At 34.8% G+C, this 26,343-nt stretch overlaps 5 protein-coding genes across 7 annotated transcripts; 2 read left to right on the top strand and 3 right to left on the bottom strand.

Annotated features, from left to right (window-relative positions):
• Nucleotides 1-1,013: 1,013 nt before the first annotated feature.
• LOC145598208 (long chain acyl-CoA synthetase 1-like) lies at nucleotides 1,014-6,087 on the top strand. 2 transcript variants are annotated; one of them, XM_081654530.1, is made up of 20 exons: nucleotides 1,014-1,140; nucleotides 1,666-1,837; nucleotides 2,121-2,184; nucleotides 2,300-2,389; nucleotides 2,500-2,556; nucleotides 2,664-2,712; nucleotides 2,802-2,878; nucleotides 2,988-3,027; nucleotides 3,124-3,218; nucleotides 3,336-3,503; nucleotides 3,592-3,702; nucleotides 3,859-3,946; nucleotides 4,026-4,092; nucleotides 4,189-4,264; nucleotides 4,470-4,587; nucleotides 4,709-4,954; nucleotides 5,045-5,184; nucleotides 5,320-5,502; nucleotides 5,598-5,717; nucleotides 5,816-6,087. In XM_081654530.1, the coding sequence occupies exons 2-20, from the start codon at nucleotides 1,686-1,688 to the stop codon at nucleotides 5,861-5,863; spliced, it is 1,989 nt and encodes a 662-aa protein (XP_081510656.1). In that variant the 5' UTR covers nucleotides 1,014-1,140; nucleotides 1,666-1,685; the 3' UTR covers nucleotides 5,864-6,087. The 2 variants fall into 2 exon arrangements, with proteins under 2 accessions (XP_081510656.1, XP_081510657.1); XM_081654531.1 differs by having other exon boundaries at nucleotides 1,069-1,186.
• Nucleotides 6,088-7,199: 1,112 nt separating this feature from the next.
• Nucleotides 7,200-8,543, top strand: LOC145597275 (putative pentatricopeptide repeat-containing protein At2g01510). Its single transcript, XM_081653411.1, has one exon. The coding sequence runs from the start codon at nucleotides 7,200-7,202 to the stop codon at nucleotides 8,541-8,543; it is 1,344 nt and encodes a 447-aa protein (XP_081509537.1).
• A 1,044-nt stretch (nucleotides 8,544-9,587) lies between these two features.
• LOC145598207 (putative pre-mRNA-splicing factor ATP-dependent RNA helicase DEAH2) lies at nucleotides 9,588-14,018 on the bottom strand. Its single transcript, XM_081654529.1, has 7 exons — nucleotides 13,547-14,018; nucleotides 12,624-12,826; nucleotides 11,447-12,531; nucleotides 10,877-11,002; nucleotides 10,541-10,779; nucleotides 10,161-10,279; nucleotides 9,588-10,041 (listed from the first exon to the last, which is right to left on the bottom strand). The coding sequence occupies exons 1-7, from the start codon at nucleotides 13,838-13,840 to the stop codon at nucleotides 9,915-9,917; spliced, it is 2,193 nt and encodes a 730-aa protein (XP_081510655.1). The 5' UTR covers nucleotides 13,841-14,018; the 3' UTR covers nucleotides 9,588-9,914.
• Nucleotides 14,019-15,698: 1,680 nt separating this feature from the next.
• On the bottom strand, nucleotides 15,699-18,713 carry LOC145598760 (putative glycerol-3-phosphate acyltransferase 3). Its single transcript, XM_081655151.1, has 2 exons — nucleotides 17,969-18,713; nucleotides 15,699-16,669 (listed from the first exon to the last, which is right to left on the bottom strand). Exons 1-2 carry the CDS (start codon nucleotides 18,710-18,712, stop codon nucleotides 15,803-15,805), a joined length of 1,611 nt encoding a protein of 536 aa, XP_081511277.1. The 5' UTR covers nucleotide 18,713; the 3' UTR covers nucleotides 15,699-15,802.
• Nucleotides 18,714-22,886: 4,173 nt separating this feature from the next.
• LOC145598701 (uncharacterized) lies at nucleotides 22,887-26,343 on the bottom strand. 2 transcript variants are annotated; one of them, XM_081655081.1, is made up of 4 exons: nucleotides 26,124-26,343; nucleotides 25,011-25,890; nucleotides 23,521-23,677; nucleotides 22,887-23,435 (listed from the first exon to the last, which is right to left on the bottom strand). In XM_081655081.1, the coding sequence occupies exons 2-4, from the start codon at nucleotides 25,558-25,560 to the stop codon at nucleotides 23,375-23,377; spliced, it is 768 nt and encodes a 255-aa protein (XP_081511207.1). In that variant the 5' UTR covers nucleotides 25,561-25,890; nucleotides 26,124-26,343; the 3' UTR covers nucleotides 22,887-23,374. The 2 variants fall into 2 exon arrangements, with proteins under 2 accessions (XP_081511207.1, XP_081511208.1); XM_081655082.1 differs by having other exon boundaries at nucleotides 23,521-23,662; nucleotides 26,124-26,325.

Genomic DNA, 26,343 nt, shown 5'->3' with positions numbered 1-26,343 from the left:
CCTTAAAGGGCTTCAACCAGCCAACGTGAAAGCTAAGATAGATAGATATTACAATCAACATTGAATAGCAATCTAACAAAACACAGCAAAATGTTGATCCAAATCAACATCAGTAGCCCATTTCTTAACTATATCATATCTACCAATTTAAACCCCTTAGCTTCTTAGGCCATATATAACAGCATACCTATCGAATCAGCAATAATATAATCAATAATTTTCTATCAAATAATCATATGTATGTGAAAGGCATTGCTCAATCTGTTCCTACACCATTTATTAATGTGGTTGATTGTTTGATCATAAAAGATTTTAGGTGATCGAAATGTACATAATGCAAGTCTATTGATGTGCCCTAATCCTACTCACTATTAATTTGTGTAGCTTAATATTAGCTTAATTAGCACAAGGTAGGTACTTTGCATTGTCAAGTTATAATGCAATTACTAAGTGCATGACATTTCACCAAACATTTATATCCTCGCATTTTTAAAATTTCAAGAATTAATATCACGTTGATAATATAACACTACAAAATGCGACAGCTAATTTAAGACGGACTAAGAGTAGGATTGGATTTGTGCATTATGACGAACAATCAAACAATGTTATTTGGATCAACATGGTTGAACCAAACTTCTAGCCTTTTATAGATACACAATTAAAAACCTATACTTGTAGTACATTACTATAAACATGAAAGAAAAATTTATCGTACGTACGTACTTTAATTGATATTATAAAAATTAATATACGCTGTATTTGGAAGCTTGGTTTCAAACAAAAAATGATCAACGTAAAAAATGCAACTAACAACAAAAATAAGAAAAAAAAAAAAAAAAAAAAAAAAAGGAACGTCACATTGATGAGAACTTATTGAGAAGTCTTAGGAGATGGTGTACATATCCTCTTCTTTATTAATTACACAAAGCACTTTAAATGCCTTCTCAACAAACCTGTCCTTTTCTTCCTCAACTTCCTAATTTCATCCATCTAATTCCAAACACCCCATTGTGTTTGTGTCATCAAATTCATATATATTCATCATCTTATATATTATCATATATATATCCCTCTCCTATACTCATCATTATTTCATAATTCGGGTTTTTGCAACGTTCAACACATTATACATTACGCGTAATTTCTTTACTCCAACACATTACACTCTTCTTCAGTTCTTCTTGTAAATAATCTTTGTTCCATAATCTTTTATTGTCTTGCTTTATTGTTTATAATTAAGTGTTCTATTTTCATTTCCTATTCTTTCTTTTTCCGTGTTAGTTTTGATCATATAATTATATGGCAAAAAACTCTTAAGGCAAATAACCAAGAAAAGAGGAGGGTTGAGCAAAATTTGTGTGATCGATCAAACTTGCATTGTTATAAAGTTGAAGCACTCACATTTACTAACTTTATTTTTCACCCACTTTATTAAATGATCTTAAAAAAGTAAGCTTGAATTCACCACTTATTTATTACCACCAGGCCTCATCAACTTTATCTTTAACGTATATGTTGTAAAGAAGTAATAAATCAACCAAAACAAAATTGACCTATCATGGTTAATATTGTACGTACGAATATGTGGCTATATCTTTGATTCTACATTCTATGCTTCTTTTGAGGTCAAATATTAACATAATTAAGGTTGGTGAACCACAGTGAATGATATATAATAAGCTATGACGACCAAGAAATTCTCAGTACAATTAGGTGATGGAAGAGATGGACAAGACGGCCGCCCAGCCGTCGGTCCAATTTATCGGAATCTTCTCGCCAAGAATGAATTCCCACCACCTCTTCCTGATGTTTCTACTGCTTGGGATTCTTTCAGGTAAATTTTGTTTGTTTTTTTTTCTTCGTAATAATTCACTTTTTTTACCTTTTAAAATTTCTCTAGGGTAGAATTTTGTGATTGTACGTTAATTTTGTAATAGGAGTATAGTATTGTTTAAATCGATTGTTCGGTAAAACGAGTGAATTTTTGTTCCTTTCATGGTAATAACTTAGCTAAGGTTGGACCTTCGTAGTACACTGATTATGAGACATATTTTTTCTTATTGAGAAATGATGTGACATTTTCCGTCTCATGTTCGAATATGTCTCTAATTTTGTAGGCTCTCAGCTGAAAAGTATGCAGGAAATAATATGTTGGGTTGGCGTGAAATGGTTAATGGCAAGGTAATAACTTACAAAAGTTATACGAGTAAAAAGGGTTAATTTTAATTTCTCAAATTTTGATCATAGTAAATTAATTATATGTAGCTAATTAGTTTTGGGTGAAAATGTAAAATAGTGGGGGCCTTATGTCTGGAAAACTTACAAGGAAGTTTATGAAGAAGTTCTAAACATTGGTTCAGCATTACGAGCATGTGGGGCTCAACCTGTAAGTAAATTTATAATATTTTGACTATCATGTACTTTATTTTTTATAATATTTTGTTGGTTTTATATTTTTACATGACCGATATTCTTGCTGACCATAATTTAATATAGGGTGCAAAGATTGGAATATATGGTGTTAATTGTCCTCAATGGATTATGGCAATGGAGGTTAGTTTGCTTCATACAAAATAAAATCATTTATAAATATACTATGATTATTAATTAATAAGTATATTATAATTATAACTAAAAAATTTCATGAATTTTGTGTATAGGCTTGTAATGCTCACAGTTTGATATGTGTGCCTCTATATGATACCTTAGGTAAGAATTAATTAATTAATTCTAAATTCTAAACTAGTTTATTAAAAGATAATTCATCTAAATTACTGTTATTATTGTTGTCTAACCAGGTCCTGGTGCTATAAATTACATAATTGATCATGCTGAGATTGATCATGTGTTCGTCCATTCCCTAAAGGTTAACGAAGTATGTGTACAACAACTCTATGTTCCTATACTCGTATGTGTTTGTGCTTCGTTTAGAGGTTTGATTTCGTATGGCCTGATTTGCTGTTGTGCTTGTGTTTTATGTACAGCTACTTAACCCTGATTGTTCCTCCACTACACGGCTAAAATGTAAGATTAATGTACTTTTAACTGTGAGTTGGTTTGTTTAGACTGAATTCAGTGCGTATTCTAATTAACAAGCTGGATTTTTGTATGATATTGTAGCAATTGTTTGTTTTACGTCGTTCACTGAGGAAGAAAATCTCAAGGCTCGTAATGCAGGAATTGAGGCATACTCATGGAATCAGTTTCTTCAAATGGTCAGACTGTGTGCTTGGTTATGCTTGTTTTTAACTTTGTGCTCTAAGTTGTAGCAGTTAAGCTTATATTTAATCAGTATTTACGTGTTCACAAGTTATCTGATCATGTTCGAATAGGGGAAGGAGAATCCATCAGAGCCGGTTCCACCACAATCAATCAATATTTGTACCATAATGTACACGAGTGGCACCAGTGGAGATCCAAAAGGTGTTGTGCTAACACATGAATGTATGGCTATGTTTTTAAGCGGGTTGGATCTTTTCTTGGAACAATTTGACGACAAGGTAACTAACCTCATGCATACATTTTTACTCATGTTATCTTTGGCTCTTTATCATGCAATGGTATGATTAATTATGTACTCTTGAACAGATGACTGTAAATGATGTGTATCTATCATTCCTTCCCCTGGCTCACATATTAGACCGCGTTATAGAAGAATCTTTCTTTCACAAGGGTGCTTCTGTTGGCTTCTTTCATGGGGTATTCTTGCACTCTTGTTACTCTATTCTATCATATCTTATAACACGCAAAGTTTTTTTTACCCCACCAAGGCACCAAGAAACAGAATACTCTGCTACAAAAGTTTCCTCAGCTGATATCGAGTTTTCTGAGTGTTAGTTGACTTGTGCAATGCAGAATATAAAAGAAATCAGTGACGATCTCATGGAGTTAAAGCCAACCTTTTTTGCTGGTGTACCTAGAGTCTTTGACCGTGTATATGAAGGCATGTGCTTATTACTCAGCCTCCCTCTTTGATCTAGCTTGTACTGATGGAATTTACTAATTAATTGTGTGTTCACCAGGTATACAGAAGGCGATTGAAGATCTTATACCGAGGAGGAGGAAGATTTTTCATCTTCTTTACAAATAGTAAGCTGCTCATGTTCTTTTTACATTTTAATTCCCTTATGATAAGTGATAATATGCAGAATATATCAGTAATAGTCTCTTTTTGTTGTAATGCAGTAAATTATACTGGATGAATCGAGGTTACAAGCACAAGCATGCATCTCCTTTAGCAGATTTATTAGCTTTCAGAAAGGTTACTGCCTCTGATCCCTAATATCAATTATTCATTTATTCTTCAGAAAACTCTCCATGTTAAGAAGCTTTATCAGCTCTTCTATTAACTGATTTTGGTCTTCATGTGTTTTTTCAGCTGAACAAATATAATTTTAATTGATTGTGACTCTTATTACTTATTATTATGCTGCAATGCCTTAATCATTGGTCTGCACCATATTTAGGTGAAGAACAAGCTAGGTGGTAGGGTTCGGCTTATGGTATGTGGAGCTGCACCTTGGAGCGAAGAAGTGGAGGAGTTTTTGCGGGTTACTTGCTGTTGTTTTGTACTTCAAGGCTATGGTAAAGAATAACTTTGGCCTGCTTATTTCTTCAACTGTAAATGGATTGACTTGTAAACTTCACATTAAGTTTTTGTTTCAGACAGACATTGCATTGAATCAAATTTCTGGTTTTTGTGCAGGTTTGACAGAAACCTGTGGATTGTCCACAGTATGCTACCCTGATGAAATGTCGATGCTAGGAGCTGTTGGTGCTCCATCTGTATACACAGAAATGCGCCTTGAAGAGGTTCCGGAGATGGGGTACCACCCACTGGCTGATCCTCCACGCGGGGAGATATGCTTGAGGGGCAAAACACTGTTTTCCGAATACTACAAAAACCCTGAGTTAACTACAGAGTCTATCAGAGATGGGTGGTTTCATTCAGGTTAAGCCTCTGTCTGGTTCTTGCTTATGTCAAAGATTTTTTCCCTAGATATATTTATACATACTTAGATTCTTTCTTTATAAATTGTAGGTGACATAGGAGAGATGCTTCCTAATGGAACAATAAAGATCATTGATAGAAAGAAGAATCTGATAAAACTCTCACAAGGAGAGTATGTCGCGCTTGAGTACTTAGAGAAAGTATACAGCATTGCTCCCATTGTTGAAGATGTAAAGCCTCTTCTAAGATAACTTATAACCTCTGCCCCTGTGCTTATCAATTTGATACTTGTATTTTAATCTCATTACAGTTAAGTCTAAGGTCCTCCTTACTCTAGGAACTAATTTTTTGGTGTCCTTTTGAAGATTTGGGTCTATGGAGATAGCTTTAAGTCGATGTTGGTTGCTGTTGTGGTGCCAAATGAAGATAATACGAAGAAATGGGCAGCTCAAAATGGATGTAAAGGCACATTCACTGACTTTTGCTCCCTTACGGAGTTCAGAAATTATGTCCTCTCTGAGCTTACAGTAGCTGCAGAAAGAAACAAGGTGCATACAAGTATACAACTATACAACCTTCTTATAAAACCTTAACTTATATAACACAAAAAGATCTCTGAACATGTCAATCATTCTTGTAACAGCTTAGAGGTTTCGAGCATGTCAAGGGAGTCGTTATAGAGCCTCAGACGTTTGAATTGCTACCAGGCTTGATGACACCAACTATGAAGAAGAGGAGAAATAATATGTTAAAACATTATCAGGTAACAAACTTTACACTCTCTTCAATTCATTCCACAAGTAACTTTGATTTCATGCGATATGTCCTGATGTATTTTTCAAACAATGCACAATTGTACAGGCCGAAATTGATCACTTGTACAACACTTTGGCAAAAGGGAAGTGCTGAACATCAAATGCAAATTCAATATAATGACTTTATGTGTGCAGCTTTTTAAGAAGAATAAATTGAGGGATTTGTGAAGAAGGCTAGGAGCATTTTCTAACTTACTGTATAAAGTTTGTATTTGAGGCCAGAGTTTGAAAAAATGGAAAGTTGCAGTTTCATCATCAATTAGTTTGATGTCTTAGTTATGTAAAGTTTCATGATGCTGCATATTGCTACTGCTAGTACTTCAATTCTACTCAGTAATGATACTTGGCTTAAAATTAAGAATTGAAGTTGGATAATAACACAACTTAATTAATACAAGATAATATAATAACACAACTTAATTAATACAAGATAATAACATAAATCAAATCTGTTGATTGATTTTCAATTAGAAAGTTTTGATAGAATCCACCTTAAACAGTTAGACTGCTATAGATTAAACTTAATAAGCCAAACTTTGATCATTAAGAACAACCACCAATATTACAAGCTTGATATCCAAGGATGCTTGTTAGCCTTTGCCTATTTACAATCTTATAAGAGAGAATTTGCTATGTTAAATCATAAACCTTACAATTGTAAAAATTCTTGAAACAAGACAGCCAATCATATCAAAAAAAATACTCCTACAGAGTACTTAAAAGACAAAATGATTTCGAAACTATCCTCAATTTTATTAATTTAAAGAGCGATTTAAACTCAAATATCCTATTTTTTAAAGGCAAAAGCTAATGAACGCCCCGAGAGCGTTAAATAAACTAGTTAAAAGAGTAAAAGTAGAAAGATTAAATTAAAATTAACATTAATTATACAGATCGACGTGTGATTTTGTCATGCTTTCCCAAATTAATACTACCACTTAGGTAATATTTTAAATGCTTATCCAACACCCCGGAGGCGTTCGTTAGCAAGATCCTTTCTTAAAAAGCAATCGAAAGCTCAAACTCCAATAAGATAGAGATTGGCTATATGCCTATTTGGGTTGAACAGGGTCTCCTTAGGACTTTAGCTCATTAACACCCCCAAGTCCCCAACTTAGGTCACAATCACAACTTAAAAACTTTATAATTATGTTTCGTTGCACCAAAAAAAATAAAGTTATAATGTTGTTAAGCAGAGCAAACAGAAAATATTCACTCAAATTTTGCCGCCAAATAACTACCCTTCAACCGGCTACTTTGAACCAAATGATAAAAATTTCCCTTCAAAATTCCCAACTTAACGATGCTCGGATGCTCTTTGATGACAATCCCAGTTCTCGAGATGTTGTTTCATGGAATATGATGATTGCAGGTTATATTAAAATATTAAAAAGAATCATATTGATGTTGCCCGCCAAATGTTCGATGAAATGCCTCAAAGAGATATTGTCTCTTGGAATACCTGGATTTCTGGTCTTCAGAAGAACAAAGATCACAAGAATACTTACCAGTGTTATCTCCAGATTCAGAGTTCTGGTTTGCGACCAACTCCTTACACTTTTTCGATAGTGATAAGTTCGCTTTTGGGTAGTGTATCCAATGTTTTGATTCCTCAGCTTCACGCTCAGATTATATTGTTTGGTTATTATTCTAGTGTTTATGTTGGATCAGCATTGATGAGGGGTTATACAGATTTGGAGGATCATTCTGCTTTATGTGGGGTGTTTGATGATATATTAGACAAAGATAACAGTGTATGGAACGCGTTGATTTTGGGTTATATGGACTTGGGTTTAGCTGATGAAGCTCAGAGAGCTTTCAACAAGATGCCTCAGAAAGATGTGGTTTCTTGGACTACCATAGTTGATGGGTACTTGAAGAATAATGAGGTTGAAAGAGCTAGGTATGTTTTTGATAAGATGAACGAAAAGAATGTCGTTTCATGGACTGCTATGATCTCTGGGTATGTGGGAGTAGAAAAGTGTTTGGATGCTTTGGAGTTGTTTATTCTGATGATGAAATCGGGCCCTCGGCCAAATCAGCATACATTTGCAAGCATTTTAACTGCCTGTGGTAAGCATTCTGAACTTCGTACTGGACAGCAAATTCATGCAACCATAGTGAAGCAGGGTATACTTATTGATAATGTCTTGGTGACTGCTTTTATCAGTATGTATGCCAAATGTGGAGACATTGAAGCAGCATATTGTATATTTGAGCAAATGCCTGGCAAGAATTTGGCGTCTTGGAATACAATATTAGGCTGTCATGCTCGGCATGGCCGAGCAAAAACAGCATTGGATGAATTTGAGAAAATGATTAACAGTGGGGTAAGGCCTAATGACATAACATTTACCAACATTTTATCTGCTTGTGCCCATGGAGGTCTAGTTGAAGAAGGGGAAAATGTATTTTCTTGCATGGAAAAAATTTATGGCATACAGCCAGAAAAAGAGCATTATGCTTGCATGGTAGATCTCTATGGAAGAGCAGGTCACCTTGACAAGGCAAAGAGCTTAATTGACCACATGCCATTCAAACCGGATACTGTTGTATGGGGTGCATTGCTTGCGGCGTGTGGCTTGCATTCAGATTTTGAATTTGGAAGTAATGCTGCAGATGCACTCCACAACTTGGAAGGAAATCACCCTGCCGCATATATGGTGCTTTCAAAGATCTTTGGTGAAAGAGGAATGTGGAGCTCTTTGACAGATATTAAACAGATGGAATACGAACACATGAAAAAGCAAAAGGCTGGTAGTTGGATTGGTTAAATAGAGCTGGAAACCGGTCTGAATTCTGAAGTAGACATCATACTTGGTATGACCATATCTTTATTGCACAACCCAATATCAAGACGATAGAATAATGCCTGGAGAGCATTCTGTGTCAAAATCAAGTAATTTCATTTAGACAAGCATGCACTATTTGTCATCCATTGATCTTTCAGGCACAGAATCATCAAATACCAGTCATTAAGAGATCCAAGTTGATAATTGCTCTCTCTAAGATAGCTTAAAGTCAAAAATCCATGTAATTTGGTTTGTACATCTGAAAGCAGCTGGAGATTGGAGTTTTCAGTCCCCTGTGGATGTCAAGGAGACAGAAAATCGCTTCATGGAAGTACTGATTCTTTCACAATGAAACCAGAAAGAAACTTGGGGCTCTGCTATGGTCATACAGAATTGAATGCTATGCCACCATCTGGCTGGCTAAGATGGCTTCTTTCCAGTTTCTTCTGCACGTAGCCTCCAGCCCCCAGTTGTCTTGTAGGCACGACTTACCTGATCAGAATGACTTACTAGAAGTGAACTTTGGTACTTCATATCCATTATAACACCGTATCTAAGGCATTACCACAAGGCCACGGAGGTGGATAAAAAAACCAATATTCAAAAGGTTCAGGGGGTCAGTTTTGGGAGCTCGCACGAAGGACGCAAGTGAAGCCTGAATCTAGAAGGGCAACGATATATCTATCCGAATTTTGAAGTCTTCAACTCCCATGCTCGAATGAGTAATGAGGAATCACAATATGAATAACCTATATATTCACAATTTCACACCATGTTTACTGATTCCAAAATTCCCCAAGGAATAAACTCCAAGGCCAGAAAGCCATTATTTGTTTACATCAGTGGAGTCCATATCAACTATTAGACACGTTTGTTTGCCATTTCTTTTCTAACCGCTTTTGTTGATATCCAAAAAATTGGACGCGGCAGAATACTCATATAGTTTTTCTACAGGCCTACCTGTACTTCTTTACCTTCCAAAATTCAAAGATGAATTCATGGAAGAATTTAAAAATATTGCAGCAAGTATCAACAGAGAAAATACTACAAACAATTTTTTAAACCAAGATGGTATTAATTTAAATAAATAAAAGATGACATAAGGTTACAATTTGCATGAAATTGTAATTATAACTAAGTTACACTCCAAGTAAAAGCAACTTCCATTACACAAGGTCAACCACTAGAAATTTAATCAGAGAACAGGACATGACTGCAGCCTTTGGGAGTGTCACGAATCCCACCTTGAAATGATGTAATAGCAAGAAACAAAAACTCCTCAACAAGCTGCACTTCCAAAGCTCTCCATGTCCCAGAAGTAAAGGAAGAGCTATGAAGTGAATAATATACCTACTACCTCCTGTTCTTGCTCTCTTCCCCATCCCTCTCACGCTTCTTGTAAAGCTTCTCCAGAACCCGCTTTGCTTCACAATTAGGGAAGTTTTCAAGGTCATAGTAGTGTGGTGCAATATCAACAAGCCTGTTTAAAAACAAAAAATTAAAAAAAAATAAATAAATATTAAAAAAAAATACGGCTTTATAGCACAAGATCATTGACAATAGCCCAAGCTATGGTATTCAAGGACAGGATGATCTAACCATTCTCCACGGACATCAGTAACAGTACGAATGAAATTCCGGCTGGTCAACACATATTCATTGTAAATAACCCACTCTGGTTTATGATCCAAGCAATTTGAAGGATGCAAGTGAACCACCTATAGGGAGACACCATAGCATTGTATATTAGTTAAAAACTTACAATTGAACATATGTTTGAGCATCAAGTATTAATAGTGTCATTATTTGAGAGGGGAATGGGGAGAAGGGATCCAAATATCCATTAATCATGAACAGTTGGAGTGCATGAAAAAAATAAACATGAGCATTTGAATTCTATTATTTTGCTAGCTTCAATGTCATAATCAAACTTCTGAGACACTAGTACAGAGTGGAGAGCAAAAAAATTATGTACTCACTTGGTTATCTTTCACTGTCAAATAGTGTCCTGTTTTTTCCAGATGAGCCACTTGCATGAAGTATCCTGACAGCATTGCCTTCCGTATGTTGACATAGTAATCCCTGCTGTTGAAATCAGTACTGCATAACTTCAGGTTGAACCTTGCCATAATGCGCACAAGTTGCTGTCTCACATTATCTGCAGCCTTTAATGTCCTCTGGTTGATAAAATTTTCATAACACCAGTTTGGGTCCTCTTCTGTGAAGTGCAGGAAAGAAAAGGTTAGCAGGACCATCCAAGAAAAAAATAAAAACCAAAAGCCGAAAGGACAAGAAATGCGGGAAATAGCACTCACGATTCTGCTTGTAGGCATGATAGACGTTCAACAGCGTAAGGTGATCTCCATCAATGTGTCCAAACCTAGCTTTTGCTTCATCTGCAGCTTTCTGGGCCTCCCTAGGCCTCACAAAGCAATTGGGAACTAGATAAAGTAATTGTTATCACAGACGAGGCCCACGGAAGGTCAGCAGATGCATAGAGGCGAGACCAGACCATTTGCTTGATGAGAAAAAACTGAGAAATTGGATCTATCTGCATCAGCACTTACTTATAAAATCTATGGCACATGCCAACCAGGGGCATGGAACCCAGACTAGATAGTTGCTGATGGTGACCTATACCGACTCACAGACATGCAATGCAATTTATGCATAGACGTGACGTCTATGCATGTATAGACGACTTGAAAACAATTGACACATGCATAGACGTAGCCTATGCATGTATAGACGACTTGGAAAAATTGACAAGGATGCTGTCAGGGACAATTCTTGCCCCTCACAGACAACCAAAACAAGTTTTTAAAATGTGACATGAGACTCAATAATTAAACAAACATGCAATTAGACAAGGGACAAAAGATTACCTGAAAGCATTGCTGATATTGAAAGGATTTCATTTGAACAGTTGAACTCAGGGCTCACGACAAGCATCTTTCCCATTTGGGGATCCAGAGGAAATTCACTCATAATTTCTCCAAGCCTGGTCAAATTACCTTCATCATCCAATGCACCAAGATAATTCAACACCTCTAAAGCTCGCATCAGAGTCTCTGGAGCTGGGGGGTCCATAAAGTCAAAATGTACCAGATCATCAATGCCAAGCTTCTTCAGTGTGAGTACAGTATTTGCTAGATTAGACCGCAGAATTTCTGGATAAGTCTGCGGCTGGAGATCATTATGGAAACTTTTCTCTGTGTATAGCCTAAAGCATTTACCAGGTTGTGTTCTTCCAGCACGACCAGCCCTCTGGTGTGCACTTGCCTTTGATATAGGAGAAACCAATAGTGATTCAACACGAACTCGGGGATTATAGACTTTTTGTTTAGCAAATCCTGGATCAATCACAAATACTATACCATCAATTGTCAAAGATGTTTCAGCAATGTTAGTAGACACCACAATTTTCCTCCCAGGAGGACCTCCCTCCTTTGTTGGTGGAGGAGCAGTTTCAAATATCTTCTGCTGCATAGCAGGAGGAAGAGTAGAATACAATGGAACAACTTTCACAGGTCCAACTTGGTCACCTAAATTTCCCACTTCTTTATTAATTTTACGACAAGCATCCTCAATCTCTTCCTCTCCAGTGAGGAAAACAAGTATATCCCCAGGAGGTTCACACATGTGTATTTGTACAACAGTTCGAATAGCTGCCTCAAGGTAGTCTCTTTCAGGATCCTGGGTGTAAAAAATTTCCACAGGATGCAGCCTTCCAGGAACTTTCATAAGAGGAGCACCATTAAAATAATCCTGAAATTTCTCAGCCTCAAGAGTAGCACTCATAACAACTAACTTTAAGTCCGGCCTGTTTCTTAACACTTCCTTCAAAAGCCCAAATAGCACATCTGTTGCCAATGTCCTTTCATGAGCTTCATCAAGAATTATAACTTTATACCTCTCCAAAAGAGGATCTGTCATTGCTTCTCTCAACAACATACCATCTGTCAGATACCTGCAATACAGAATACATGGAACTTAGTAACCATGTAATAGTAAGTAATCCTTTTAGAGAAAAGGCACAGATTATAGAAAGGACATGCGTACTTCAAAACCGTTCTTGAATTACTACAGTCTTCAAAACGAATGCTGTAACCAACTTCTTCTCCCAAAGTCACATCCATTTCCTCCGCAACTCTACGTGAGACTGACATTGCTGCCACCCTACGTGGCTGAGTACAACCAACCATCATCTTTTTTCGTTTATCAGGAGACTCTAATTCCACAGCCTCCAAAACAAATTGCGGAATCTGATCAAGACATATATTGCAAGTCAGAAGAAAACTTCTCACATTTAATTTCCCATACACAAGATATATGTTAACATTATTCTCAACAATTCATGCCAAAAAAAGCAACGACAATATAACCAGCCCTCTGCAAGCTAAAATTCCTATACAACACACCTAGATCATAATACAGACAAATCTTCGACATCCTAGACTGTATTACTCCATCAAAATGTCTACTAACAAATACCTCCCTTTTACAGCTACTCCACACTTAACCATCTTCAGATTATATAATTCTAAACAAAACCCACAATCTTACGATATCTCTAACCCCTTTTGTAATTCCAGGCAAATTTGAGTCCCAAAATACGTAACAAATCTGAATTTATTGACAGTGAAGGTGAATCATGTAAAACAACATAGATAAACTAAATACGCAATTAGAAATTACATAGCCTAGAACCTAATGTAAGCAAAACGATGGTTTACAGAAATTTAATCCCAAAAAATAACTCAAGCTATGATTACCAATATATCAAGCTCAAATCAATCAATACGAACATAAACACAAACAAATCAAACCCTAATTTCTACACATAAAGAACATAGGAAAAATACCCAAAAAAAGCAAACGAAAAAACAATTATAAACAATCAAACTATCTAGGGTTTTCGACATAAAAAGACCCAATTTTGAATAAAAAATAATTGAAGAAACAAAAAAACAAAAAAAACTAACCTGGGTAGTTTTACCACTACCAGTTTCACCGACTAAAACAATAGTCTGATTAGTATGAAGAACCTTCAAAAACTCCTCTTTCTGCTGCCAAACAGGGAGAGATTTACGCTTCTCCAGAATGTCGAAAAATCGCTGAGAATAGGGTCTTCCATTCCATCGATTAATCGAAAGATTAGCGATTCCATTGTTCATCATCATCGGAGCAGCAGCACCGTTTGCTTTGGGAAGCTTGTTAATGGAGTTGTCGTCAACAACGTCGAACAAGCTAACCTTCCTCTTTCTCTCAGTCCCCATCAATTCAATTTACAAAACCCTAACTTTATCACCCGCAATAAGGCCCGGATTATCGGATCCGAAACCTCCCAATTAATTGAATTTGGGGGAGAAAGAAAGGAGGGTTTACAGTGTGTTATGGTGTTGGGGAAACCCTAGGAGAGAGAAAGTGAGGAAGAAAGAAGGAAAAGGGAGAGTCTGCAGCCGTTGATATATATATGTGGGGTGAAAAAGGGTGGAGTAGAAATATGAATATTCGCTTCTTCTAGTTTCGTCCTTGTATTTTGTATACGTCGGTTATTAAACTTTCTTTACCCCTCCTTCGCAATTGGATGGAGGTGTTAATTTAGGTTTCTAATCTCTTCTATGGAGTAACTTTAAGGCCCCGTTCTTTTGAGTTGCTTTGCTTTTGCTGAAATTTGTTTTTTTGTTTTGTTTTGTTTTGTTTTGTTTTGTATTGTGTTGGAAGCTCTGTTGTAAGGTTAGATTATTTGATAAGTTTTATATGGATATACTCCATATTACAATTCCTTTCACGCTTTAACTTTCATTTATATATTAGGGTAATTTTTAATCCTTTTACAGGTTGACTTTACAGACGACGTACAATATTTATTGTACTCCCTATTTATTGAAAACTTTGTCAATAATATATTATTTTTATTCTTAAAATTTCAATTCATTTACTATTTATGTGATCAAATTAAAACATAAAAACTATTTATGGATTAAGTATTGTATACTCCTTTCGTGTTTCAATAAGTGCTACACTTATCGAATCCGACCGTGTTTAATAAGTGTTTCACTTTCTTTTTTGGCAAAAAGCTTCAATTTAATATTAGGAAAAAGCTATCAAACGCCCCGAGGACATTGGATAAGCTAGCTAAAAGTCGAAAGATTAATATAAAATTAACATTAATTACACTAATCGACGTGTGATTTTGTCATGCTTTCCCAAATTAGTACCGCTTTAGGTAATGTTTTAAACGCTTATCCAACGCTTCATGGGCGTTCGTTAGCAAACTCCTTAATATTATATATTTCCCTCTCATGGTCCCCATCTATACCCATTACTACTTTTTTTTATTATTTCTTTTCTCTCACATTCATTACTTTACAATAAATTATTAACTCTAATATTTTTCTTTTACTTGTATACAGTATTTTTTTTTTTAATACTCCAAGTGCCCCACAAACCTCTTATTTTATTTAAGTCAATTAAATTACCTAAAACTATGTGCTAGTTAAAGTGTAACACTATTAAAACACGGAGGGAGTATTAGCTTAATTGTTGAATTTTGTTAAATTCATTGCAACATATTAACATATTTCTTCAAGATTTTAGCTTTTTATAATTTCATTATACATAATTGAAGACAAAAATGGTCAAATGATGCAAATGGGAGACTGTGTAACAGTCTTGTGATCAGTTGAATTTTCAAGAACGGAAGGACATTAGATTTTCTCAATAACCTTATTTTATCTTAATTATTTGAATAACGTACCCTTTTTTCTTTAACTTTTTATATTGAACATATGATAAGTCTTTAATTTTATTATATTTGAACATATTAGATCTAAAATTACTCAAATAAGTGATTATGAAGTCAGGAGAACATATATAGTCTAGCTACTTCTATGTGATTTCCCTCAAAACCAAGGTGGGTAAGATTATCAAAAAATGCTAGCTACTGAGCTAGTATTGCTTTAGAATAATATGGGTAAAACTGTAATAAGTAAGGTTTCAATTTGAGGTGTTAGTACGAGAATGATAATATGCATACAATTATTTATTTATCACTAATTGCATTTAGTCCATACGTAGTTGTAAATAAACTAATGTGATCTTGATAAGTAGAAAAACTAATCCTAGCTAGTATAAGCTTTGCTTGTAGCTTGTAAGTAACATACTAATACTATCAAAATTAATAAATAAATAAACTTATAAGTAATTAACAATATACAAATAAAACTACTCTCTAATTATACAACTCCGTTGTTACCGGCCAAAATCAAGTACTTGTCCTTCCTCGTAAGTTTAGTGCACTGGAAATTGAGAGACTCTCCAATCTCCCTTTGCACATGATTGGCCACGTCGAACCTCGATTGGCTACGATCTTGACACGTAGACAAGCCGGAAACGGCCTCAAGCAACTGGACGGTGTAGCTAGGACGTGGGTTCATTAGGAAGAAAATAGGGTCCAAACATTTGAGACCACTAGCAGTTGTTCCATAAAACATGGTCACATGACAATCCATTGCAACAGGGGCAATTTTGTCATTCATTTCAGCAAACAAGGGACTAAACCTTAAGAGAAAAGGTTCTCTACATGTTGTCCCTTCAGGGCAAACAACTAAATCCCCTTCATTTAGGAGCTTCTCCATCATGTTCCCGTCTTGATCACGATCACGAGTCAACCGAACGGTTTTGATTGGTGCTAGGATCTCCGATACCCTACTTAGGCTGTAAGTAACCGCGGTTAGTGGTTTGCTAAGTGCATAGGAAAGAAAAAGTGGGTCTAACAATGTTTTATGGTTGCAAACATAGAGCTGACCCTTTCCACCTTCGGAAGATGAATTCGAGTTCGAGGTTGCTGCACTTGTTAAGAGTCTTATGCCAGTGAATGTTAGGATTGGAGCAGCTACTTTTTGTGGAAGGGTTAAAGCAATGACACCTCTAAATATGGCAAGGATTATTCCAAAAGGTAGCCACATAAATAGGGCTAAAGTGGATGTTGGTGTTGGTCTAAGGGCCAATCTTCCATCATGAAATATCAATTGTTTTGGGTAGTTTTCACTTGGTAGTGCTTGCCATTTCCTCTTCATTTCTTCATTCGTTAGATAAATTTCCTGCAAATTATTGAAAGCAAGATGTTAAACATCTAATTTTACATACGTATCTTGTTAATTTCGAGGCTATAAATCTTTAAATAATTGATATTATAATTACATAAATTTAAGGAAAAAAGATTAAATAAAAGTCAATAAAAGCCGGAACTCAGTACACTAAAAAAGATCTCAATATATTTTTAGCGGTTTAAGTTGGTTGTAAATTTATTACTTAGTATGTATGTCTACGGGATTTAAGCTGGACCGTTTTAGGATGCTGCCTCTTCAATCGGTCTCACATTTCATGCCCGGTATCAGTGTATACGTAAGTGCAGGTCTATAAATTTGCGGCCAAAGCTAGCTATAACAAATTGCTCAACTTTCTATCAAAGTGACATCTTAAAAAATCGTAGCCCTTAGGTCATACCTGAACTCTTGGAAATGATGTTAGTTATGTTAAACCGATAATTTGATCAGCGTACATGGAAATATACAATTTATATTGTATGACAATAGCAAATGTATCCTCCTAGCTTGAAAACGGTAAATCCATAAATGTACATGACAATAATATATTCCATTCTTAGCATTATACTGGGAATAAAGGAATGGGCACCGGGGATCCTAGAAACCTTTTTTTTTACAGGGTTAGTTTTCTAATCGAGTAACAAAAATAATTAATCCTTAGTCAGTTATGACTTGCGTCCATTCTTGTTGTCGTTTTTAGCACTTATTAATATCGTGCTTATTTGGTACCTATAAAAATACCAATACAATTCTTTGTCGGTATTTAATTGATTTGGCTTTGACGCTTGAGTTTTTTTTACTAGTTAAGATAATATATAAATATAATACCAATAGGGGTCTCTTGTGTCCAAAATGGCAAAATGCATGCATGGTCACTTTGGTCATGTACTTCCTCAATTGACCACGAGGGTAGTCAACACAAGCCAACTAAGAGAAAGATCGAGCAACAACATACAAAAAGCATTTTCATATCGTGACAATGGTAAATCCGAGTAAATATTGAACTTTAAATAATACAAGTAGCGTAATTGTTACTTGATATTTACATTATTACATATTGATAATAAGTGATTTCTCTAAGTAAGTTTAAAGTGTATTTATTACTTTGTAATAAATATCACACATCATATGTATAAGAACTAAGTATATATATATGTTGCATGTACTCGTATTACTTAATTACTACTCATATTGAAACAAGAAATACTAAAGTATATATGAAACGATAATATTAATTATTGACAGGAAAACTAAGGTTAAGAAAACAAGCATATAATAATGTTAGAAAGTTACCTTGCAAAAGCGGAAAAATGGATGAGTTAGGGATGCTTTGGTGCCACTAATACCAAAAACCTTAGAACCCTTAATTTCGCCTTCTCCTAACATGTGCTTAAGATCATGCACATTATCTATCTTCTTGTTATTATCTTCCATTAAACCAATAAAATATCCATTATAAACTTTTAGCTCTTTTCCAACAACATAGTCAACCTCTAAATACTCTTTCACAAAACTCTCAACCATCACATGAGGCAAGTTACTTACACCCATTTTCCTCTTACACTTTTTCACCACTTCAAACCCTTCTAACCCTACATCTTCAAGGAAAAACTTAGGCAAAACCGCCCTTCCGACGACAAAACCATCTTTCTTGATCCCACAAAAGCTAACCATAACCATCATCTTTAACCCCATTTCCTTGCTAAACATGCAAATGAAAGGGTACAAGATAAGGAGGAGCAATGCCCTTATGAGACTCCCGGCCTCAAACGCGACAAGCATGAAGTAAGGGAACATAGAAGATGATTTTAACAAAGTTTCTTCCACATTGAAGATCAAAGTTTGATCATCTTCACTATCACTTGATAATAGCTCATTTGATCCAATAAAAGAAGGGTATTTTTGAAGCTGGATTTGAGAATTATTAAGAACATTGATTACTTTTCTATGAAGATACTTAGGGGTTTTGTAATGTTCATGAAGAATTCTAGAAAAGAAGAAAATAATGGCTCTAAAAAAGGATGTATACTTCACCATATTGTTTTAATAACTTGTGTTTTTGTTTGTCAGAATTATAATGTATTGTCCTAGTATTTATAGGGTTGGAGATATTGGGCCTTAGTAGTGTATTTATTGAAGTTATTTACGAAAATGGGATTAGGTCCAGCTGTATGGCGGTGTGCCAATAAATTTGAAGAAGAATAGAATTGTTTTGGTCAGAGTTGTTATTAAATTTACTCGGTTAAATTCCTTAAGGTGCTCTGTTTTGAAATACCACTAGGTTGATTTGGTCAATGCTTTGCTCAAGGCTTCCGAGTATCTTGCTCTTTCAATTTCAGCGACACCTTACAAGTGGGAAGCCAATCCCAGTACGGCAATACCACTACCAAATCTTAGGTATTCTCGGGTACACTTATAAAGTAATATGTTTTTTAAGTGCATGACACTACGGTAACCAATATGTAGAAGTGTTAATAAGTCTAGCTAGCTACGCTAGTTCATCCAATTATTCTAGTTTGGCTTGAAATTATCATGATGAATTATACACATATTAATATATTATACATAACAAAGTTTGACTAAGGAAGCTCGTCAATATGAAATATTGTGTTTATCTTATTTATTCTATCATGTTGTAAGACTGTGATTTTAGTAAATTAAAAGTAAAGTAATGTGTTGTTTCAAAAAAAAAAGAAAGTAAAGTAATGTTGGTGATAAATTTATCTAAGCTTGAGATTTGACTTGAGTAGTTGAGTTCGAATACAAGTATATATACCAACTTGAGATTGAGCAATCCAAGCTTGATTCCGACATGACTATGGTTTGTTACCTATTTGGAAGACTTCAAAAAAACTAAAAGAAAAATGACACCAATAGATGAGCAAATGCGACTATATAACAAAAATATTCTCGACTATACATTAGCAAAAAAGAATCAATCAAATATTATAATGCAAATCCTTATAAAACAGAGGAAATAATCTCCCATTGCGTTCTAATTCAGAGCTTAAACTACACATGCCCGCTTAAAAGGTACCCTTCTATGCGACACGGGTCCACAACATATAATGTAGTATAGATTATAGAACTGTGCATCGCCCATAGTCTAATGTCACAATCACAAAACCGTTAGTCTAATTAATAATGCACTTTCCCGTCAAAAAAGTAATGCACTTCTCTATCATTCTTAGAAGAATTATAACCCGCATTATGTGGAGAATGAAGGGATTCGCGTACATCATTTTGCATTTTTGCATCATCCATCAATTTCCGATGTCGGCTATGTACGTAGTCACTAGTCAGTTATGCCACAAATTTAGTACTCGATCTATCAATCAATTAATTACTACTCTTATAATAATTAATTTAGTCATTTAGGATAATTCATTTTATTGGACGATACATGATATCGATTATTAAGGTCAATTGGTCAATGTAACCCCAGACAAACTTGTACTAGTATATTGAGTTATTGACAATATACATACATGTTGCAGACCTCTCTCTCTCTCTTTTTTTTTTTAATATTGAATGTGGGTGGAGGATTAATGGGTTATTAAAGCATTTTATGCCTTAAGAAACATTGCTAGAGATAGGATTGGTTGTATGTATATGCAATATAATGGAAAAAATCTAGAAATTCTATATGATCAAGTATTACTTTATAATTTTGTATCTTTATAGACTTATTGTAATACTCCTCTGTTAATTCTTGTTATACAAGTAAATTTTTTTTTAAAAAAAAAAAACTTATAGAGTGATAACATGTACCTCTCGAATTTTATGATCTGAATAGGAATAATTGAATGTTTGATTACTAAAATCTCTAAACTCTAATTCTGTGAGAGAAATAATAAAATAGGTAAATTTGAATTGAAGCACACTTGTGCAATTATATATCCATGTGCTCCTAACTAGTCCATGGAGTTGTACTAGCTATTTTAATGGCTTGTCTCTGGTAATGCATGTTCATGAATCATGATGGATGGCTAACTTAATAAGTTGAATATAGTATATTGAGTTTCTAAAAATAATCAAGACAAGAAAGAGTGTACAGCTTGAAGCAATGCATCTTATGAAATGCATTAAATTCCTTCATTCCCATAATATTCCCATACCCTATTGGGGCTTTTCCTCTTGTAAACGTTATTTTACTCGTTCTATCCTTCCTGCCCCATTCGCTGTACTTTCCAGGAATAATTTGGTAGTTTAAGTACCAAGCAAGTCAAATTAACTTTGATATATACACATATTTTCGACCACAATTGAAATAATTCTTAATAGAGTATCAAATCCAATGTTTTGTACTTTGTATTAAATAAAAGAAACTTGGATTATACTAATTTTATAATTGAAATAATCCTTCATTGAGTTAACATCTAATGTTTTGGATAGTTACACTTCCTTACGTTTCCATTGATTTTACTTGTTTATTTTTAGCAACTATATATTGTCAATATGCGCTCTCAACCTAGGGAAGTTGAGAAATTGAGATGAATGTTCTATTCAAATAGTAAGCTCAACATTGTTCATCAACTGTCACTTGTAAGTTTTCCAAAACTAGTGAAAGCAACGGGGCCTAAAAGACTAAACCCCCGAGCTCAGCTTGACTTTAGAGACATGAATATTATTGATAAATATACTACTTGTATAACACAAACAGACTCATGGTTGTACGATAATTAAGTGAAGGTAGAAAACTTAGTTTTCTATGTCGAAATTGAAATAAAGTGGGTACAGTGTTTTGTCCAAAAAAAATTTGAGAATACAAGTTAGGTAAAAATATATTTGGATGTATGTTTGGTGAAGGTAATTTTTTTTTTTTTTTTTTCGTCACATAACGTACCAATCTATCTAACCTATAGCAAGCAAGCCTATTTGACTTGTTCAAACGACAACAACATGCATATGCATATGAGACACAATTGAATTTGAGCCATCCCTAGGTTACAGGTCATAAATAATGATAGTGACCAAAAGTGGAGAAATAAAGAGGTAAAGGAGCTCCTATATTTGGATAAAGAGACTAAAGAGAAATGGGCCAGAAGATGAAATAAATAAAGACGGTCATCGTCTCATCGACGATCAAGAAATGGACATACTCGTATCATTCTAGGAAGTACATATACAGTTGTACTTATAAAGTATCATGCATTCATTCATGGATATGTCTGTTTTATCAGTTATACATTCATAAAGTCAACACGTACTAGCTATCCTTAATGTGATATGGACTACCAGGTCCCGCTTATATGGTTTACGTACAAGACTTATTTGACATTGCTTATTGCCTTCACGTTGTTCTGCCCTCAGCCTCCAAAGGCGTTTAAGAATATGCACATTCAATCTTGTAAATTTGAATACTCTGTATCACAGTGAAAGACGTTAATTATTTTAAGTTAAATTGTTAATTTTTGAGTAATATTTTAGTTTCGGATAAAGTATTGTGGTCAGGACTTTGACCTTTGAATATAGAGTTAAGTCGCGTGCACTGAAGAGCACGTTTTTTTTTTTTTTTTTTTTTTTTTTTCTGAGAGAGCACGTTAATTGACCTCAAAGTGTGTCTCAGAAAACCTCTCTAATACCTAAATCATTACGTGTAATGAGAGAATTCAATAATACATGCAAGTGTTACAAATGTATGTAAATGTGTTTGTCGATACCTCAGTAAGGTGCAAATTTGTCACCCATGAGGACATGAGGTAGTAAATAATACTACTTGTAGTAAATATTGTTAGCCCCACAATAGATGGGCTGGCCTTGGCCTCATGTGCAAGGGACATGCTTTGGACTTTGGGCTTGTATTGGACTTTTAGGCTAGAAGAGTCTCATGAACTGATACGGTATCTTGGACCCAAATACTTTGTACTATTGGTTATTATGAGTACCAAGTATCGAATATGTTTTAAAGGTGAAGATACCGTGAACTCGTGAAGTATATGGAACCTATTTACCTTTTTTTTAAGAATAGCGCGAGGGGTGAGGAAGATTTGGAGTACTTGTAAGGCAAAGTACAGCACACAAGATGTAGAAAAACATACGCAGCAACAGCCTCTTTGCTGGTACTTGTCTGACAAGCTAAACGCACAACAATTACGCCATTTGGGTAGCAAGTTCAGGCTCTGTACGGACTTTAAAATATACGTCGTACACACAACTACATCATATAATGCTTATTTCAGGTCACGGAAAGAAAGAGCGTTTGACAGAATTTGTGAATCAGCATGACTAATTAGCAAACACCACCATTGTCTTGCATTCTTGCATTAGCTAAATAAAATGCGTCACCCCTGGGCCAACAAGAGCATAGCCACAAAGAGCGAACGATTGAAAATTAATAAAGAGTACATACTACATATGAGGACTTGATAATCCTAAGATGTCAATAAGCTAGTAATGTCTTAGAAAAATTTAATTTAGATCTAACTGCATACTAAACTACTAGGTGGAAAACACAACTTGAAGTTTGAACCAAAGAACCAAAAATTTTGCTCCTCGTTCCGTGAATCAGAGTCAGGACAAGGTGCTATTTGAGAGATGCAAATATCTATACAATCTCCCATAGATGAGGCTCTATGAATATTTACAAACAAACAGCCGTTTGGAAATTGGATTTCTCTCATAGAAAAATTGATCAGAAGTTGAAAAATCCATTTAAGTGAAGTGTTGGGTTATCCAGATGGTTCTATCAAAAAAAATTTACCGGGCATCCCTGCCTTCTTGCTCTTGGGGACTTGAACTGGAAGTCGCATCCAAAGAACTACATAAAGAGTTGAAATTCCTAAAATCAGCATTATCTAACGTACGGAGTATAAATTGTGAAAATAACAGAATTGACTACTCACTTAGGAGACAGAGAAATGGGCTGATTCGTTTCATATGTGGGTGCATTGTTGAAGAATTGGATCGAAATCAAACCTTCACCTGCTGTAGCTGGTGCAGGAGACCCCTGAAATTTCCTAGTAAAGCTATTTCCGGAGTATATGCCTGCAAGATCAAATCCTAATGATGTTTAAGAACAGTTATGAGTTGCCTCAAGTGACTAAACATTGTTGTAGTCATCAAAAGATTTCTACAAGTTATAAAGTTGCTATATTAGGGAATAAACAAAGCAGCCCAAAAGCAATCCAGTTAAGGATAAACAAGAACAGCAGATAATAAATGGAATAAAATAAATTTTTATAATTTAACAGCTATACATAGCTTAATCGTTCGTAATTGGGGGGGTTAGTGGCAGAACCAATATAATACATGATACATCAGCCAAATAATGAAGAGAAACTCTCAAATACAAGAACGAGGATGACATAGGAGGTAGAAGAAGCTGGAAGTTAGAGTTGGTGAGGAAACACAGGATCATCTGTCACATAGATGTGCCTGTGGAATCATATATGAGAACTTAAATAACCTGAAAATTAAAAGAAATTACACGTCTTAAAGCTAAACACATGCATTTTAATGCAAATAATTGAACCAGTATACTAGATGAGGTTACTTTTAAATCAAACAAAACATAAGAGTGGTATGATTGGAAATAATAGAGGCATAACAAAAACAAAATTTAATGGGCAATTACAATAACACATGCAAGAACTTTTGACAACTGCACTATTACTTTCTTTGCACAAATAAAAATATCAGTTAAAAACCAAGTTTTCCTAAGTAAAATTAGAATAATGCATCATGAATTCATGATACATTCTCTAAACAAACATCAAGATGCACGTATGATGTTATCATGACTTGACATATGACAAAGTTCACCATTTCCCAATATCTACTGGTAAATCATTGAAGCTTCAACATATTTCTTTTCTAAATATAAATAATTTGGGGAAAAAAAATATTACAGAAATTTGTTCAGGTAACATATACGAAGTATATGTGACTCTACAATCTACATATGGTCTGAAGATGAAGCGTGTGGGTTCTCTTAAAGATGAGTACTATTTCCATGCTCAGTTTCTGATGCAACATACAGACAACAAGCAAGGAAGTGACTCCAGGTAATCACTACAAGCCATTTAAGGACCTTCATAATCTTCTCAATCTAACTTAAAAATTTGTAAACATGGGTTTGGCACTTTATAGTTCAAACCTCTTTTCACATCCTAGTTCAATCTCTCAAATTAGTCAGTCAATCAATATAATACATTTGTCAAAAATTGGTATTCTAAAAACAAGCTTCCAGACGCAAGTCTCCTCTACCAGGAAGCAAATAGTTAGTATGATTGAGCCAACAGAACTAATGCATTTGTTAGCAAGAATATAGGAGAGCATGCTGCATAACTGGGAAAATAGAAGGCTCAAACTCTGATCGGAACTATGTCCATACCTTGAAACACTATAATAAGGAAGAACAGAACAGTTATCACCATTGCAGTTACGCTGCTGCTTGAAGACGACCGCTTAGCATCTTTCATCTTCCTAAAGGCTTTAATCCGTTCAACTCTTGCCCTCTTCCTAGCAGCTAGCTCAGAAAGCTCCTTCACCAATTTCAGGTCCGATGCAGTCAACAACGGACCATTAGGGGGCCGGGGTGGTTTTGAGGCCTTTTTCGAGCCCAGCTTTTTTCGTGACTCATTTGAATTCCTCTTCTCAAAAACAGCAGCAAGGTCTCTACCATCTTCACTTCCTGAGCTTTTTTCAATGAGTAAATCAACTCCTTGACTAGCAACATCATTCGACTTTGGAAAACCATCACTCGAATCAATATCAATGGCACCATTTGCCAATCCATTATAGCTTAAACCCCCATTACGGCCCCCTCGACTCAACGGTTTTCTCCCTCTTCCATTCCCAGAACCATCATCCCCACTTTCTTCCTCAGAGGTAGTACCACCACATTCAAGATCAAGCAAAAACTCTCCTTCTCGAGAAGCCATAAAGCGCTATATTATAATTATAGTATATAGTATAATGTTGTTTACCACCTACAATCTTCCTCTTATTTATCATAAAAATCTACAAAAATACTACAAAATTAAAGGCTTATAATTCCAATAAAAACGTGAATTGGTCAATTATATTTACAGCCAAATAACTTGAAAGAGTGGTAATCCTCTCACTTGATGTTCAAGCCTAACTACCTTTAAATTATTATTTTTTTTCCAATAAATTAAATAAAATAAAAACAAAGAATTTTGAGAGATCCACCTCAAACTTTGGCTGATGATTGGGAAAGAGAACCCTGCACCTCTAACTACCCAATTTACCTGCATCATTATTCACATTAACAATCAATTAACACCAAAAGATTTGATCTTTCTGCTAAAAAAACAATATAAAATCATAGATAATCAAACCCAGAACATTATATAATTGCTCAAAATCAAAATGACACCCAGAAATCAATTAAAAAAACCCAGAAAAATGACATAATAAACATTTAATAAAATGCATCCAATAATTAATAATATGAAGAATTAAAATAAAAGAATGTAGGAACCTGATAGAGAAGCAGGGAATAAAAACCCTAGATCACAGGCGAAAGGAGCAGAGAGAGAAAAATGAAAGATCTTTATAAAATAAAAAAGAAAGGCGAAAATTAAGGGTCAAATTATTGGACATCAAATTAAGGTCTCCCAAAAATTTAGCTCAAACCCATTTTCTAAAAATGAATGAAATCCCAGATACCAAAATTAAAGGAATAAAATCAAAAAATCAAA

This window comes from Chenopodium album, chromosome 20 (assembly GCF_948465745.1).
Source record: "Chenopodium album chromosome 20, dcCheAlbu1.1, whole genome shotgun sequence".
Taxonomy (NCBI): domain Eukaryota; kingdom Viridiplantae; phylum Streptophyta; class Magnoliopsida; order Caryophyllales; family Amaranthaceae; genus Chenopodium; species Chenopodium album.
This window is presented reverse-complemented; position numbering and strand designations above follow the sequence as displayed.